Source organism: Oreochromis aureus, linkage group 7 (genome assembly GCF_013358895.1).
Source record: "Oreochromis aureus strain Israel breed Guangdong linkage group 7, ZZ_aureus, whole genome shotgun sequence".
Taxonomy (NCBI): Eukaryota; Metazoa; Chordata; class Actinopteri; order Cichliformes; family Cichlidae; genus Oreochromis; species Oreochromis aureus.
In genome coordinates this window covers 34,673,538-34,692,113 of record NC_052948.1, presented here as the reverse complement: position 1 = coordinate 34,692,113, position 18,576 = coordinate 34,673,538, and the positions used below count along the sequence as shown (strand labels likewise).

Below are 18,576 nucleotides of genomic sequence, written 5' to 3'. Positions count from 1 at the left end.
TGGACATGAGGGAGAGCAAACTACAACAGATCTAACAATGAGAGCAATGAGAAGACCAAAAGACCACTTACTTCCAGCCCGGGCGGACCCATACGGCCAGGTGGGCCTCTCTGAAGCCGGTACATTTTGCCATCTGAGCCCAAAACCAGGTTTCCATCTCTAGACACAATGGCTACAGTTGCAGGGCGGCCTTTTTCTGGTAGTCTGCCTTTGTGCTCATGTCTACGATCAAACTGTATGGAACTCTGCGTGGTGCGGGAGCTCCCCTTGACATCAGGTAAAGGTGAAATAGTTGTGGTCTCTTTGCTGGAATCTGTGGTGGATCTGGGATCTGAAGGAATCTTAGGAGGTGCAGGAAACCCTAGCGAGGGCTTCTTAGGAGAACCTCCAATGTCCAGGTCTATTACATCATCTGAAGGCTTTCCAGGAAACAGTGATGAAGTCCTCCCATTAGAATCTTTTTTCTTCTCTGTGGTAATGTTTTCCTCCATATTTTTAGATGATAGTTCAGGTTTCCCTTTCTGGCTTCCCTTAGGTCCATTTCTGGAAGGTTTTAACCGTGGGTTCACTTGTCTGCCATTTTGGAAGATCGTATCCAACAAGTCAGTGTCCTCATCCACCAAAAGGACACCCCCACGACCTACTGAACCTTTCCGATTGGGTCTAGAAGGGACCGTCCCATCGCCTCGTGAACTTTCTCGTCGCAGGAACGCATTCTGTTGAGAAAGAAAACAAGAATTGGGGCTCACATTCCATCTTTGAGACATCAAAGCAGCGGTTTTCTGGTTTGTAGCACTGTTTCATGTAAGCACTTGTATGAATCTTTCATTGTTTGGTTCTGCATTATTGTGGTGGACTTTGTGATGAGCTTTAAAAATACTAAGATAAAAATCAGCCTGGTGCAGTTTGTAATGTCCTTACTACCATTACCATCAGTCAATAGAAATGAGAACAATAACACACTGACAGTAGAGACTCTGTTGATGAGAGAAACCAATGTCATGACAAGTGGACAAAAGCAAAACACACCATATAATCATTGTCAAATCAAAAGCTCTTTCTGAAAGCTGTCTGAAAAAAAGCAACACTTTTTTAAATGAATAAAAATTTATTATGTAATAAAGAAATGTTGGTGTTCGGATGGTTTTAAATCCAAATGACAAAAACCCACATTTTCCCCCTACTACAGGCCTCTGCCCACAGAAAAAAACACGTTACTGACATCTGGCATTATTTCATTTTATCTGCCTTCAAGTCAGTTAGTTCCTCTTCTTTTCACGACAGTTACTTTTAACCCATCTGGCAAATAAAAATGCACACCACCACAACTGATAATGGCATTTATTTTCAAAATAGTTAAATACGCTGTCTCTAATTAACATTTCAGCAGTTCACACTGAGATCCCAATTGAACCCAAAACTATTGAGAACTTCTCTTTTCAGCACTTAACCTTTCCAAAGTGCCACAGTCTCTCGTTGCTCTTTGACCGTCACTGTAGGTCAGCCATCACATTTCTTACAGCATGGTTGGGATACCATTGCTGTTGTAAATAATGACAATAAAGATCTCCTCTCCTAAACTATAAAAAGGAACATTTCTGCGACTCAAATTCCACAGCATTACCTACTGTTACTTCTATCCCCCAGCTGATACTCAGGCTAAAGCACGTCTATCTCTAGTTGGATCTTCGTCTCAGGTTTAACATCAATCTTGACAAGACTGAGTAGTGCCTTTTTATTTACAGCAGCTGTCTTTGCAGACTGTACTGTAAGAAATTTTACTTCAGTACAGACTCTACACTGGAGCAACATAGGCTCCCTCTGTGTCAAACTCTGTTTTACACCTCCCCACAACAGTTTATACAGTTTAGAGCTTTAATCGACAGCTCTTTATTCTGTAATCGTTCGCACTGTAAATCAGCTTTGTCAGCTGTCAAAATGTGAACTTATATATATGCACGCACACACACAACAAAACACAGCAAAATGTTGGGCCCTAGGGAATGGAGAATAGTGAGAGAGGCCTTTCAGGGGAAAGGGACCACAGGGCTATAAATTTTGTTTGATGACCCTAATGGGCTGAAATGGAGAGCACAAAAGCGGAGCTAAGAGGCATATGGAAAGCAGAAGGACAGGAAGAGCAAAAGGAGGCGGGGGTTTACACGGTCTGAAAAAAGGGCCTTTCAGAGCACATAGGTTTATACAGGTGAGATACACTGTTCTGATTTTCCTCCTTGTTTTGTCTTTTGAATACACCAAAATTATAAAGAATATCTTAGTTAAGGGGTAAAAACTAAACAGAGACAAGAGGGTCGTTACTTTTAAATTGCTAATCAACTGTTTGGCCAAATGAGGTTTGTAAACCACTTTCTTATAAACACATTGCACAAGGGTCTAACACAAGATACAATTCAATATTCTCTCAGAATAGACGTCAGGTCTATGTAACCGAATCGTTTGAAGGAACTGGTCATCTGGAGATATGCAGACGTCTTGATCCTGCTACACCTGTCACAAATCATGCTGAATAAATATCATTTTAACTGTTGAAGTCATATAGTAATTTTTTTAGTAACATAAGTGGCACATAAGTGAAACTAAGTTTTGTGTTTGGACCATTAACCTGTGCCTTTTTTTCAGCAGAAAAGGCACAGTGAGCAGAGAAGGCAACAGTTCATATTCCTTCCACCGATATCTGAGAACTAAATACAATTTTCCATGGGATGTAAACAGAGCTAAAGAAAAATGAGAGAATCAAATATTAGGGACACAAATGTACTGGAAAGATTGCAGGAATATATATGAATATATACATAGGATCTGTTTTTTTGTTGGTTATAGTCGTTTATCAAGGCAAAAATCAATTCAGCATGCTCAGTGACATGCCCAAACATCCAGAAACATGTCAAATAAGTTGAACATGGCTTTTATTCACCTGAAACAACATGCCAGCAATTAGCCTTGTGCAATGGGGCCAGTCAGCCAGGCCAGCAAAGGCCCGAGATAGGCAAGAGCCAAAGCCAGTGCCCCGAATGGAAACAAAAGCCCCTTCTCTCTTTTTCTCTTATCCCAGGCCACATTCAGTCAAACAGGCCCAGTTGATAACCTGACACTGGATCTCCTCTGGTCAACATCGTCTCCTCCGCTTATCTCCCTTTCAGTCAGAGAGACTTTCTTATGAGCCACCGCAGGTCATACTTAGTTGGAATACCATTATGCATCGGCCAGTCAGCCAGGTGCTGATAGCTGTCAATGACTACAAGCCTTTAGGATATAATGTTATATGTTGTACTTTACACAAAATACACAAAATAAACTTTATAAAAATATACTGTAATGTGCAAAAAAGAAAAAAAAAATCCAAAACATCTTATTTCTCTAAAATGAACACACATCATCAACTATATATATATGAAGCATGGGTATATCCTCCAGGTCTAAAAAATAAAGCCAACTGATGTCTGAAAATAAAATAATCTAAAATAAATCTAATGGCTACCAAGGAGCAACTTTCAGCTGGAAAAAAGTCCACATGTACAGTACAGAGACTTATTGCTTAATTTATTACTTCAGTAAACACTTTCCTGATGTTTTTATTAACTCAGTTGCAAGTTTCCTAATTTAATATAAAATGACATTCATTTTGTAAATGATGGTCCCCTTTAGAGTAAAATAGAAAATAAAACAGAGCATGCTTTACAGCACTGACAAGTACAGCCATGTCTGGTCTTTAAAAAAGGACACACACAGCCAAGATGCTGAAGCTCAAGGCTTCAGAACCGATCTTCACAAACAAATAGGTGACGTCATGGGGGCTACATCCATCTCTTAGATACAGTCAGTGAATCAAAGCAAATATTTCTGCTGGAGATACTATCCAGAGTACCAAACATGAACATGCAATCTTGTCTAAAAGAAAGTTCTCAAGTACACTTGACTAACTGATTATCAGCCGATGAGACCGCCTCCTTGAAAGTAGACGTTTTGGCAGTTTTGCTCCTCATCTGGAGCATTCAGGTGTTTCTTAAGACATTGCCACAATCTTCTCAGGGGCGGAAGTCTCAGCAAATTCCCCCCAAACTCAGGCCATGCAAAGGTTGGAGAAATTGCAAAAAATGTCAGACCACACAGGCCTCAGTTAGCATATTAATTGTTAATGAAAGTACCCTTTGAAAAAGACTGAACAAGTATGGCTTTGTTTGGAAGGTTGCAAAGACAAAACTTCTTCTTTCTAACAAGAATGTGGAGTCAAGCTTAGGTTTGCAAAGTTGCATCTCAATAAATCCCAAGACTTCTGGAAAAATACAGACTCTCATCAGACAGATGAGACAAAACAAGATGTCTGACCATTTTTGGCAAAAAACAAACCACCCATACCAAATGTCAAGCACGGTGGTGGAGGAGTGATGATTGGGAACGCTCTGCAACCAAAGACGGGACAGCTTGTAGTCACCGAGTCGATCGTGAACTTCTTTCAATACCAAAGTACTATAGGGTCAATTGTGAGGTCTGTCTCATAACTATAGCTTGGTCCAAACTGAGTCATGCGACAGGACAATGATCCCAAACACACCCGAAAATCTTAAACAGAATAGACCCAGCAAAGTCCAAACCTCATCCTTATTGAAAAACTGTGGTGGGACCTTAAGAGGGCTGTGCATAAATGAATGCCCTCAATAAGCTGAAACCAGAATTCCTTGTGACTGTATCTATCCATCTGAAGAATCCTCAACAAAGGTACTGCTCAGTCCCGTTTGAGCAGCATTTCCTAAGAACCAAAGTGCACAGCTGTTTTTCTTAAACTGAAATCATATTTTTGCGGCCAGTTTATTAGGGATTTGTATTCTCTGTATTCTGCATTCAGAGGAAACCTTTGAACTTGGAGATGAGTGCCACAAAGAGGATAACGAAGTCAGAGTGATGATGTACTGAAACACTGTCGGTTTGGCTAATTCTAAGGAATGTTTTGACAATAACAAAATATATCATGAAGTATGTCGCAGTCCCACAGTTTATGGTTTAACAGTGGAGCTCACCACATTATACCACAGAAAGATCGATATGTTTTTGATCATATTTAGAGAGCAAACAGTTGAGTAACTGTGAGTCAGGGGCCCACACTTGTACTTCTCTAACCTACACATCAGTATTGGACCTGTGTGAATGTTAGACACTGAGAATGAAGCTAATGGATTGTGTTTATCAATAGATCTTCTCTACACTCTGTAATCTAATGGTCCTAGAGTATCATCAGGGTAATGTTAAATGTGAAAAAACAGCTGAAATTCAAGTTTAAACTCTTGTCAGTCTAAGGTCACACCAAGGCCTCCATGAGTCATCTTTAAAACAGCAGTTTTAAAGATGATCTACAGAGCAGACATTGCATAGCATGTGTCTGTGTAGTTATCCTGTCAAACAAAACTCTAATAATCCCAGCAAGTAACTCTATGAGCCATTCAATCATGAGCCAAGACGATGTTTACACTCGATATCTCTCCAAAGGTTCTGTAGTAGCAGGCTTGAGCAAGCAAGCGTGTTCAAAGTGTGTGTGTATTTATGTGCGTGTGTATTTATGTGCGTGTGTTTGCTTTTTAAGCCTAACAAGACTTCTTGAGTTGGAGGAACGTTGCAGCAATGGCACAGCCTGAGTGTGTAAGGTCTTGGCTGAGTTGATTGAATGTCAGTCGGGGTTCATGTCAGTATTGATGGCTGCAGGCTGATAAACACAGAATAATTGTACAGGCTTCCATAAAGCTTCCCTAATACTTCAGGCACATGGTAGCTCCTGATTTTATTTCTCCATTTGAAATCAAAGTTTTCATTGTCTTGTATTTTTTTTGTCTCTCAAGATCTTGATAGTTTGGGGGAATCCATGATTTGATTTTATTATTATAATCCATATTATTTGTTGTTTTGGGGCTAATAATAGCAAATATTTTGAATAAAGTTGAAAATTTTAGCAAACTAGTTTATCTTCTTTAATCTAAATATGCCTGTTTAGACTGGACTCACACCTTTGCACTGCAAACACAATGAAAATTGTAACGAAAAGGTACATGGACTGACTTATTAGTTACAATGAAACGTCATCTAGCAACACTTTGCTGCAGGAAGGAATCATGGCAAAGTTAAGTTTGGAAATTTAGCATATACTGATGCCAAGAAATTTCAAAAGACTTGGTCTGAAGAGAACGAAGCTTTTATCACATATATGAGGTTTTATTAAGACTGCAAACAGACATATAATGGATACAAGATAAGTGCTGCTAGGACTAGATGCAGACAGTTAGTACTATGCAAAAAACATGATGGATTCAGCCAGTATTAGTTTTGATATGATGAGCCAATTAACTGACAGGAAATGTGCCAAATGTCTTAAAGGTAACATCCTTTTTAGTTCTACCTACCAGACAACAAAGTGGGTAAATGTATTGCCTTAAACATTTGCATTCATATAAACACTTGGCTAATAAATCCAGGTATTAAAGGCATAAGCATGCTTCTCCATTTGTTTTTCAGGGTGCTTTTCCAGCCTTCAAGGCAACTACTAGCCAAACTTGCAGGGACTTGAATCTAACCTAATCCATCATATTGTCTTACTATCATCTTAGTTACAATACCATTGCACATGGTAATGCTGTTGGAATGACTTCCACAATGACATCAGTTCCATTAAAACAAAGCAGGAGCATTTTTCATCCACTAATTAAAAAAAATATATCTCCATTTAACTCATGTGTCACTCTTACACACAGTAAATAAAAGTTACGGCAGGTGTTGACAGGGCATACCTGGGCTAAATTAATGGCCATCTACACAAAGCTCAAGTCTCAGGAGGCATAAGGAGCTGACAGTAATAAGAAATCTATAGGGGCCTCACAGCCTGACAAAAATGCTGCAGGCTAGAGTACTATTATCAACACAGATGTGCACGCACACACAGACAATGAAGACTTGCTCCTACAAAGGGCTAATCAAATGGCAAGGTCCGTAAATCTCGCTAAGACACAGGTATGCAGATGCTCTCAGACTGGCTAGGTCTTGCAAGCAGCAATAGACAACTGGGCCTGGAAAAATGTGTGATGACAGTGGTCTAATGTACCCAAAAGTAATAATGATCAAAATGTTGGAATTCATTAGGCGGGAGGATAAAGTAAAAATTGATTAAAAAAAGAGTGTGTGTATAAATGTCTTACAATGATATGTGTGTTTATCATAATTGTCATGTGCACACAAGTCAGTGTGTGACTCCACTGCAGCTCAGCAGGTCAAGTGTGTGGCATTAACGCCGTCGCGTTTAGGGATTTTAGGACCAGCGGGACCACCCATGTTAGAAATGGTACGGTTAGTTGTGATCAAAGCATCCACCAGTTCAACAGTGGTGGTCTGGGAATGTACAATGAGATCATAAAGCATTATGGAGATGAGGAGAAATACCTAAACTTTTCTTCCACAATAAAACTGCTCTCCAGTACTGGTAGCTGGATTTGCCAGATTTAAAATGTTACTGAAAAGTGCCAAGGGCAGTCTAAAATGTTTTCTTACTGTAAAAGAGAGAATAAAAGCTTTACGGTATACTGTTTGTCCTTTGTCCCTGTGCCCTGAATTTATTCTGTCTTTCTTAAACAATGACCAGCTTCATCACAACTCCGCCATTCTTTGCACCAAATGGTTGCACGAACATTTTAACAGCCATCGTCAAGATGATTCCTGACAGTAGCCTCTTTCATGGTGGCCGACACAGACACGAGCCCTCGTGAATAACTCTCACATCCACAGCAATATAAAAACAGATAAAAAAATAATAAAATAACCAACAGAACACTTCTAAATGAGCAATGACTGTCATTAATGTTCCCATGAATCATAGTTTTTACAAAAAAAATGGTGCATTACTGTTCAAATTTTCCTTTGTTTTTTAAGTAGTTTGAAAGCTTCGCAGACGAGTTAGCCAGACAAACTATAAACCATGCAGGGGTACATCTGTCTAATGTAATATTCTGAATCCAAGAAAGTGACCAAGGGGTGTGCCTTTTTCACTAAATGTTCTCATCAGTAATGCAAATTGTTTCCCTTACATATGAAAGATCCCTGGTTCGAGACCAGGAGAAGGGACTGGAAGAAAGTGTATTCCATGTGCTGTTCCCAAGCCTGGATAAATGGTATGAGTGTGAGAAATGAGAATCTCACTATACTGTTTAGTATTACTAAAAGAAAATTCAAGCATAAGACAAATAATATAAGAGTTAAGGTTTTAAAAGCTTGCTTTTATGAGCATCTTTAGGGTATTTATAAGTTGAAAATCACATCAGTTGCAACCTTGGAGTCTAATTAGAACCAAAAGCATCCTCAGCCAAGTAAATCTCATTAAAAGCACCTCCACACTGAGTGCAGTTCACTCCTGCCCAGAGTCTGACTGCATCAGAGCAGAAAGCTCCAAAGAAAAGGTTAAAATCAGTACATGTATGAGCTGTAGTGGGGAGTACCTTTCCATCCCGTCGTCTTTGACCTTGTACATGCAACCCCAATAAATCCAGCAATAGGCATCCCAGGAGCAAGTACCAGCCAATATGGTAGGGCATGACTGCAGGAGACGCTGCGGGTCTGTCTGCACTTGAGCTCAGCTCCGATTGTAAACAAAGGCAGACCTCTGCACAGAAGGCTGATTCAGCTCCCAGGAGACACACCCACACACCTATTGGGTCTTGGGTACACACTCACCACCCAACCACACAGGTTATATAAATAATACATCTAATCTGGCTCATGAAGAGACTAGCACAGCCAATTAGCCCTCAGGGTGGCCTGGGTAATTGTTGAGAAAAGATGAACTACTAGTGACAGTAACAACTGCAATGTGGGTCCAATTTGAACGTTAAACTCTTGTGAATAATAAATATGTTCTATTCTCTCACCCACAAAATGTCAGAGCAGGCAACGGCTGTTCTAAACATATTAAATCCACAACATCCAAATTGCCAGCTCTTAACTAACCAAGACTGAGGTTGTGAGTGAACTTCTGATCGCAGCAAGCTATTGGCACTAAACTCTAACCGCAACATCACGGGCAACTGAAAATCTGCTTGAATGAATGCAGTGACTGCTCGTTCCAACCGAGCAAAGCGGGATGAAGGAAAACAGGGATAAGGAAGATGTGAGGGAATCCCCACTGCTTTTGCACATGGTTGGAGGCATGCACAATAGAAAAAAACCTCCGGTGGAATTAGAGGAGGGGAAGCCACAGTTCCCAGATTCAGTGAAATAACCACAGCTGAGAGAACTTGTGAGGGGAAATATTCACTGTGGATTCTCTGCGGTTGGCTTGATTTACATTTATTGTGTTGATGCAGAGAGGAGACCCCCTCTGCATTAAAGTCAAAAAGAGCAGGGCACCTCAGTGTCACCGAGCATTACTTCATGTCTATTAGGACCAAAAGGCGAGGTGGTCTAGGATAAACAGCGATATAAATAAACAAGAGCAGGGGGAGGTTGATTCAGGGTGAACAGAACCTCTGTGGATGCTTTTGAACTGCGGGGCAGATGTGCAGGCTAGGGGGGAAATCAGTGATCTCTTTTTAATTTTAAACTACTTCCCGGCACATCTTCTTCTTCGCCACATAATGGCTTCCAGAGGTCTCTTGTGTCTGCACTGAAAACGCAATTTTTATTGAACTTTAACAGCTGGGACTTGAATCACAGGTATTTTTGCCCTCGTGAAAGCTAATGCGCTGATGTAGCACTCGTATAACAAGTTTTCATCACCTAGCATGTAACCATTTATCTTCACAGCCTAGATGCCCTGTTCTAAATTACAGATGTGGAGAGGAAAATTATCAGTACGAGCATGTCGGGGCTTCTCATGTGGAGAAAACGTTTCTGCGCTGCTTAGCGACACAGGGAAAGAAGTGGCTACGGAAACATTTCTTCAATCCTCTGTTTCCATCTCCTCCCTCACTTTCATCCAAGCATCTCTGCTTCCTTTTGTACTTCACGGTTTGACTTGTCTGTAATTATTTTATATTGGAAACAGTTATAAATCTTGCTACGCAGATGAAAAATTATTGCTGGATGTATGCTGACGTGCATAACAGAAAAGCTTGACAGCATGTAGGGCCATCGAGTTGACATAAAAACAAAGAAATGTCAATCAGATACACAGAGCATGCTTCCTCATCCTCGCTCTCTAATTAGGCAATATTTGAAAATAGCAAATGTTGCATGCCCTTCACTGAGCCTTTGATGTATCAACAGAAAACAACAGAAAAGCATGCCTTTAGCGCCAAAATCGATCCCACCAGATGATTGTTTTAATATCAATCTTTATTTTATTATGTTGTCTTGAGGAAAATAACTTTTTTTCTCTTCCAACATATTTGCACTGCAGTGTATCAGCAGTTTGGTTGAAGAGACCTCAGTCTTGGAGAGCTTGGACAGATCTCAAAGTGTTTTGTAAAACAGATTTTATTGACCTTTTGAAGATATGGCTTCAAGTAAATCCTAATGAAGCGATAACTGAACACAAGGGTGGAAAAAAGAGTGAAGCTACCATATGAACAGTATTGGTTGAAACCTCAGAGGAGTTTCTCAGAGTTTCTCAGATGGCAGCTTGTAACTGACTCAAATGTGAATTCCATAAACTCCTTGGTTAAAATGCCTACCTATCATTTCAAAAGAAGATTTAAATTAATGCATTATTAGGAGCTTGCCTACTTTAAATGACACATATATGCCAAAAGCAACAGCAGACTAGCAGACTGCCAGTTTTGCATTTGCTGTTTTTAGTGACTAAACTGGAGCTCCTAACCATCCTCCTGCTGTAAGGGCCAATTATATCCTCATTGATGTAATTATGTGACAAACATCACAGCTTGTTTTGTAGTTAATTGTGCTAACAGCCTGTGAAAAAGAAGTTTTGCTGAGTAGATTTCTAGTATTTTTTTTAACATGTTACTTTGCACTTATTAACAAGTATCTGCCTCATGCGTGATGAATCCGCCGGTTTGCATATTCAGTTTTCTATGCAACCTCACTATTGCTAACTGGTAACTTAAAACATGTTTTATTTTTGATGTTTTCACGATTGCCATTGGCGGCACATGCCAAAACCGATTCCACCCTTTGTAGCGCAGCTTGCTTTGTCATGTATCTCGGGTTTTTTGCAACCTGATGCGCAGCCAGCGTGGGCAGGTTGAAGACACAAGACTATGAGTGCAGGAATTACTGTAACATCTGTCAAGATTTCCTTTCTATTTCAGCTTCTTTTACTCTCAAGTGGCAACATGTATCACTCAGCAGGAGATTGCAATAAGTTGAGGGCACCCCAGCCACCAGTGCAAATGGTGACTGGCTGTGGTGAGGTCACAGTTGACATGTGACACAACTAATATCTAGAACCGCATTAAGTGCGGTCTATTAGGGTGAAGATGATAAAGGAACGTGAAGTATTCTGGCATGAGAAGATGTTGACTTTTGCAATAATGTGATATGAGAGGAATGTTTTGCAAAAAGGATTTTTTCTTTGTTTGTTAACCCATTAAGCCCTGTAGCCTATTGAACACATGGTTAAACATACAGACTTTTTAATTATACACATTTCACATCTGAAACTGCACTCCCAATTTAGTCAGTCACTGCTCCAAAAGTGATAAAATAATGTTGGACTATCTCTTACCCCTTATTACCATGCTTACCAATCAAGAAATGACAAAAAAAAAAACCTGAAAATTGAAATTTTATGCATTTTAAGCATGAGAACCAGTGGTTCTCAGGTGTTTTCTGCAAGGAATCACTTCCAGGGAGGTGAAAAAAGTTAATGCAGCTGCATGACAGAATCAGCAACAGGATCGCTTTCAAATTCCAAAAATATAAATTCAGTTTAGTTATACTGTATATTTTCCCTTCTAAATGAAGCCTGCAGTAGCTCCGCTAAAGAGGCCTCTAGGATAGAAGAGATCAATGATCACTACCAAACTTTCTGTCCATACAAGTGCACAAACACACACTACAATAGCAATAACCTCCATAATCATTAAAGAAGTATCTCATGTCCTCATAAGGTTGAATCCAGGCTAACCTGACCATCTTACAGTCTCTCCAGACCAGCTGGATGACCCGGTCTTAGCACTTGTCCTCAGCCAAAGGTCAGGTGTTAAATGACGGGAAAAGGGAGTTAAGTTGCTCCATATGTAAATACGACAGAAAATCTATGTTAACACATCTGTTCCATCAAAAATATATTTTCATTTATCACCCTAAAATGGGTAATTCATTAAGAGTCGCACTCCTCAATGCTAAGGCTGACATCAAAAATGACACCTCACGTAAAGCAAGCAATTCTCGCCAGATTAAGCGAGTCATGGAAAAGTGTCAGAATGACGAATCATTTTTCCCACACCTCTTTGCTTTTGTCTCAGTGGGACAGTTAAAAGCCATTGTTTGACAAGCTTTATGAAAGAGGACTTCTCTAGAGACCCTAACGGAAACACTTGGAAGGGACAAGACATGGAACAGGGAACATTAACGCCATAGGCGTGTGTGTGTTTCCCTGTCTGTCTCTGACACTGTTAGGAATCGTGTGTAAGCAGTGCTGTAACTATAAAACCCCTTCAACAAACTGGATTCAGTTGCCTGGTGACATTCAACATAGAAAAACAATCAAATGCAAGCTTTGTCATGTTCTCCAGCACTCCCTCCTTCTTCCCCCCCTCTTTCTGAAAAACATGCCTTTTGCACATGGAAAGAAATCTGAACACATGCCTTCTAGCAGACTATAACGTTGGGAAGCTAATATGTTGATTACTCCAACAATTGATCAGTTGTTTAACCGTGTGGTTCTCTAACTTTTTGCGGGCAGGGAACCTCCACATGCTGAAACATTTTCAGGGACTTCTGTGTAATCCTAACATCGATACAGCTTGTTTGGGATTAGCAACTTTTGGGTTCTTCTGGACTGAAATATTTATCCATGTTCATGAGCTAGCTGACTCACGAGTCAGGTGACACAGCAGCAGGAACAGTTTGAGAAATTAGCTACATATGCCACAAGTTTCCATTGGCCCAAAGATAAAGTGGGAGAAAGTAAGGAAAGGGAAAAAGATTCACAGCTTTCTCGTTTTATTATCTGTACATGGACTAATAGCACAGCTTGAACGGATTTTGATGACTACTTCTTCATCCCAATAAAAGTCAGCCAACAATATAAAACAGCCCTTGAAATGTGCCACAGTACATATCGATGACTTAACATTAAATGTCTTGTACAAGGAAAACTCTGACATGAGTGATTATGTAAAATAGGTGAAAAACAACAATTTGAGAAGCTGTAAATGACAAAGAGAATTTGCAAAACAAAGTAACTCTGACTAATACGGGACAAGTTAATTATAAGTTCAAAGTGGTCAGATTACACTCAGGTTAGCGCTGACTTTGTAATTACACGTTTAGCTAAGGCCCCTGACCTCCAGTGCCATTTAAAATCTTTGTGCACATTTGAGGTGCTGCACATTAACTGGTTGAAAGCCATGTCTCTAAAGAGAGTACCTGTCAAGGGGGGCCCAGAAGGGACATTCATCAAATCAGGAAACCCCAACAAAGAGGCCCAGCAGTCAGAAATGTTAGGTTTCAAAGACGACAGCAGCAGACCTCAACAAAAGAGAAATAGGTCTTGTTAATGTGTTGCTATATTTACTTTCTTTAGAAATGTATTTTTTTTTTTTTAAAAGAAGGGAAGAGGGACCAGAAGAGAGCCAGAGGCAGCTTTACCACCGCAAGCATGGTTTGCATGGCTGTAATGAGAGACAGACAGCAGAAAAAACAATTATATCCTTATTCACTGATTTATTGTTACCTACATGATAAGCTGTGATCATCACTCACTTTCACTTGTAGCTAAGTACAGCTATTTAGTTGCCCAACAATGCCATGCAAAAATTCCAAAAGCGAAAACAAAACAAACAGCAACAAAAACAAAAAAACAAAAACTCAAAGATACAAAGACTTAAACAGATAGAAGAGGACAGAGACATGGAAAACGGAAAGACGGAATCAGACGCAGTAAAAAACTGAAAACAGAAACAGATGAACAGACAGAGAGATAATTACGTGAGAAAATGTGATGCAGCCATATGAAGAAGATTTCAGTGACTATTAAGACGAATCTGGGGCAGCTTGTTCCTGCAAAAAAAAACAAAAAGTCCCAACAACACAAAACAGCAGGAGAGGTCTCGGTCATGTACATCATCAAAAAGGAATCCCAATGCCATCCTGATGTAGAAACGTCTGCCTGGCGGGGCTAGCGTGGCACGGCATGGTCTTTTTTTTTTTTTTCTTTCTTAGATATTCAAGGTTGTAGTAGCTTTTCTGGCTATACACTACTGCATTTTTAAAGAGAAACAGACCCTCACTGATTATTTAAGGTATTTTTTGTATACACAAAAATGTAAATTCAAACCAGCTTTGTTTTTCCTTTATTTCGAAACATATGTCGCCCTCTTTGTTTTCTTCATATGGTGATTCCAGAAACACTCTACGAGCGCCAGTATATGCATTTAAAGAACTGTATTGTGTTTGGTCCATTTGCGTGAACAATAGTATGTAATCGCAACAAATGTGTATGCACATTTTGGCATCCTAAGGCTGATGTGGGATGTGCTGATGAGATTAAAACATTCATCATCACTGACGTGAGTTTAAACACTGAGAAATCTTAAGTAGAAACAGCCGATTCTATTTGATAAGCAATCAATATTGCAATTAATGTTAACAGTACATTTTCACATCTAATCACCTTTTAATCACTGCATGGCCAAAAACATATGATGTCTGTGTCTGGCTGTGAACTGATCATTACATGTGTGCTCGCACTCATCACCGACAGTGAGTCAACATTCAGTCTACCTGGCCTGTCCTCAAAATTGTCACCAAAGACAAGGAAAATTAAGTTCCTCAAATGGCCACTTGAGGCTGATTCTACAAGTAAGTTAATCCCCAATATTTACATGTCGTAGTGCCCAACTTTACAGCAGAAATAATCAACTCTACAGCCTGGTACTACACCAGGTTAATTTTTCACTTCCTAAATACTAAAGGCTGATTTAAGTAATAGATGAGTGCCAACTAGCAAACTATCTGTGAGCTAGGCGTCACCTTTTGGAGTATTTTTTAATGCAATGATTTCACAGAAAGGTTTGGACTGCTGTGCACTTAACACCACTTAACTTTTTACTTAGCACGAATTAGCAGCTATCTATCTCTGTCCATACATTTTGTAAGTGCAGGTTACTAAACAAGTGGTACAATGTTCACTGCTACATGATTTCTCATTATTTCATCCAAATATGGTCACTTCTGGCCAGTAGCGGTTTTAGATACGGGCGACATGGGCGGTTGCCCGGGGCGGCATCGTGGTGGGGGGCGGCATCACGGGCATTGGCAAAAAAAAAAAAAAAAAAAAAAAAAATTGCTCGTACTCATGCTGCCCCGACATCAGCCAGCGCATATTGGGAATGGCATAGGCACCGATCGGTTTTCTATCGCCCATTTGCTGGGAGTAAGGGCGCTCTCCGTTTTATGAGGTGCGCCTGCTGCTTGCGGCACAGGGAGGAGAGGGCGGGCGGCGGGGATTCTCTGGCTGGCTGGAGCAGCATCTAATAACCAACTCGCAAAATAAAACAAAATAAAAACAAACCAACAAACACGAAAACACCAGACATTATGATACAGACTTATAATTTGCACTGGTGTTTTTTTCGAAATTCAATACGCGAAAAGTGAGCGCGAGAGCCCTCGGTACGCCTGCTCGCTGCTGAAGTCAAAGTAAACTTTATTGTCATCTCCGCTACATACAGTCCAGTATCGAGACGATGAGGCTCCAGTTACAGCAGTGCAAGTAAACAAACAATAAATATAAGAAGAGTAAGAAAATAAATATACACTTTAGGACTAGGGGTAAAGGGATCAATAACAATTTATAATTTATAATTTACAGTTTGATGATCTCACACACAACCTGTCGACAGGGGAGGGGGGCCGGCTGCTTCCAGATAGAGCACATTTCATTCATAATGTTGTAAATCCAAGCCCATTATGTATTCATGATTTGAATCCTGGGTTGTGTGAAATCCCACAAATACACCCTATACAAAGTGAATCTGTGAACTAAGGTGTAGGTCTGTTAGGTTATGTTGTGGTGATCCTCGAGTTGGGGGATTTGTGTTCATACTGGAGTGCAAAATTAAAACAAATGGAAGATGGACAAGAAAAGTTCAAAGCCATCAGGTGCTCAGTTTAGAAAAAAGAGAAAAGAAGAGGAGGAGAAACGAGCAAAAGATACAGGTAAGCAGATGTGTCATTGGATAATGGCAGGTCATCCTGAAACACTCATAATCAGAATACTTAATTAATCCCTAAGGAAATTATGTGGGTTACAGTTGCTCCAAGAAGAAATTGTAAAAATAGTAACAGTAACAGACTAAACTCCAAACAATACATTATGTTACAGATTTTAATATTAATTAGTCAGTGTCAGTTGTTGATTTGTCCTGTTCTCATTGTATGACGAATTTTGATGGCTGTTTGGTAGCCGTTTGCATACAATGCATACTCTCTCTCTCTTCATATGTGTGTACGTGTGTGTGTGTGTGTACGTGTGTTTCTCTGGTGAAATTCAGTATGGTTCCGACAACAGTTTTATGTTAATGTATAATCCTTAATATGTTTTATGTGTGTGTGTGTGGGGGGGGGGGCAGAGGGAGTGTTCGCCCGGGGCGCCAAACAGGCTAGGACCGCCACTGCTTCTGGCTCATAAAACTAAGGCAACAGCATACAGAGAGTATAAAATATAGACCTAGCTTCCAAGTTGGAAAAGTGAAGCAAACATGGGGAAAAAAAAGTCTTAAATCTGTATTTTCTTGCTGCTGCCAGCAGAAGGCGACTCCTCTAGTTACGAGAAGATATTTATATGAGAAAACCAGCCTTTGGCTACCTTGATCCATGGCATCATTAAGCATTTTCCTGGTGACTCTTCCCAGCTTCTGGAATACGTTGAATAAAACATTATGGCTATGTTCATTGGCTAACTTGTCAGTGACAAGTAGTTAGCCAGGGAAAATCTGGTTTTCTCAGTTATTTCATCAGATCCAAACTTTGCTTGTCAGATGTGGTTTAACAAGACCAAGATTGCCTCAATGAAAACCCCTCAAAGCTTCAAAACTCAAAGCTTCATAAAATGCAAATCCACAAACCAGTGAGGGATTTCTTGGTGACCATATCAATATTTCACATACAGCCTATAGTTTGAGCAGTAAGCAGTAAGGAAACAGAACAATGTGAGAGATAGTGTTTAGATATTATTTATATGAACAGCAGAGAAACTTTACAGCATACCAACAGATCATCCAAAAGCTAATTTACTGGAAATAATCAGGTGACTACTTTAACAACAGGTAGAAATCACTTTTTCACACTTCAAATTACTAGTCTGCCTCTTATCAGTGACTATTCTGTCAAGCTTCTTCACCTCTGCACATAGAAGATGGATGGGGCTCCCTGGCTCCACCCACCTCGGCACGTGTAATGTTTTTCTGCACAAAAGTTGACGGTTTCAGTTCGGTCCTGATGCTCAGAAAACAATACTCCGATTTTAATCCAGATGGGCTGCTGATTACACATAGTATGGGAAGCAGCTGTGCTGATTATTACTTTATTTTAAATATTCAAAATAAAACCACTAATCCAATCCCAAACTGCATTTGGTAAAGATCAAAGAAATGAGCCATTGCTACAATTTATCAAAGCAGACTTTTAGCGTCAGTGAAGGAATGAAGCCTCTTGCAGGCCACAACAAAGGCCAGTGAGCAGACACACACAGTGTCTCACAGATCAAGCACTTAAACACACATATGCAGCACACACAACCACACAATGTGAAGTGGACCAGTCAGCCAAAGACAGAAGGTGGGACTGCTGGATGAGGCCTCTGACGCCTGAGGCTCAGCACAGCATGACTAATTAATGACAGACTGTTGCAGACTGACGGACTGTTGGTTTCACAGACACAGACACTAATGGCAAAAAAAGAACCAAAAATGTAAACCAGACCAGTGGTTGGTGTATATATACACCGGTTATAAGCTGCCCATAGTCTGTCACTACAGCACTGAGCCACAGCTGTGAAACCAGGTAACTGCACTTTTTCACTGTTTCTAACATGTGAAATAAAAGTGAATTTCTGGTTAACAATTAACACTTAAGACACCCAATATTCTACTTACAGTTCGGCCAAAGCTCAAAAAAGACTTGTCCTTTGGATCCCCCAGCAGGTTCTCCAGGTCATTTGAGGACAACAGTATATTCTGTGTGGAAACAGAGGCAACAATTTCTAAATAAAAAACCACAATCAAAGACTGTTCAAGCCTGCACTGATGAACAACCAAACACTCAAGAGTTGTTAAATTCACCAGACTGGATCAAAACCACAGGAGTCAGTGCAGTTTTTATTTTAAATCCTCTGGTGATCTTTCATATTGCTTATATTAAATTATACAGCAGTGCCTGCTGTCAGTGAATTAACTGCAGGAG

General features: G+C 40.0%; 1 protein-coding gene across 1 annotated transcript in view; it reads right to left on the bottom strand.

Annotated features, from left to right (window-relative positions):
- si:ch211-196i2.1 (collagen alpha-1(I) chain) overlaps positions 1–18,576 on the bottom strand; it is a 117,807-nt gene that overhangs the window by 54,557 nt on the left and 44,674 nt on the right. The window contains exons 6-7 of the mRNA XM_031738971.2: positions 18,270–18,350; positions 72–716 (exon numbers count right to left, since the gene is read on the bottom strand). Coding sequence (XP_031594831.2) covers positions 72–716; positions 18,270–18,350 — 726 coding nt within the window. The remainder of the gene's footprint in view (positions 1–71; positions 717–18,269; positions 18,351–18,576) is intronic.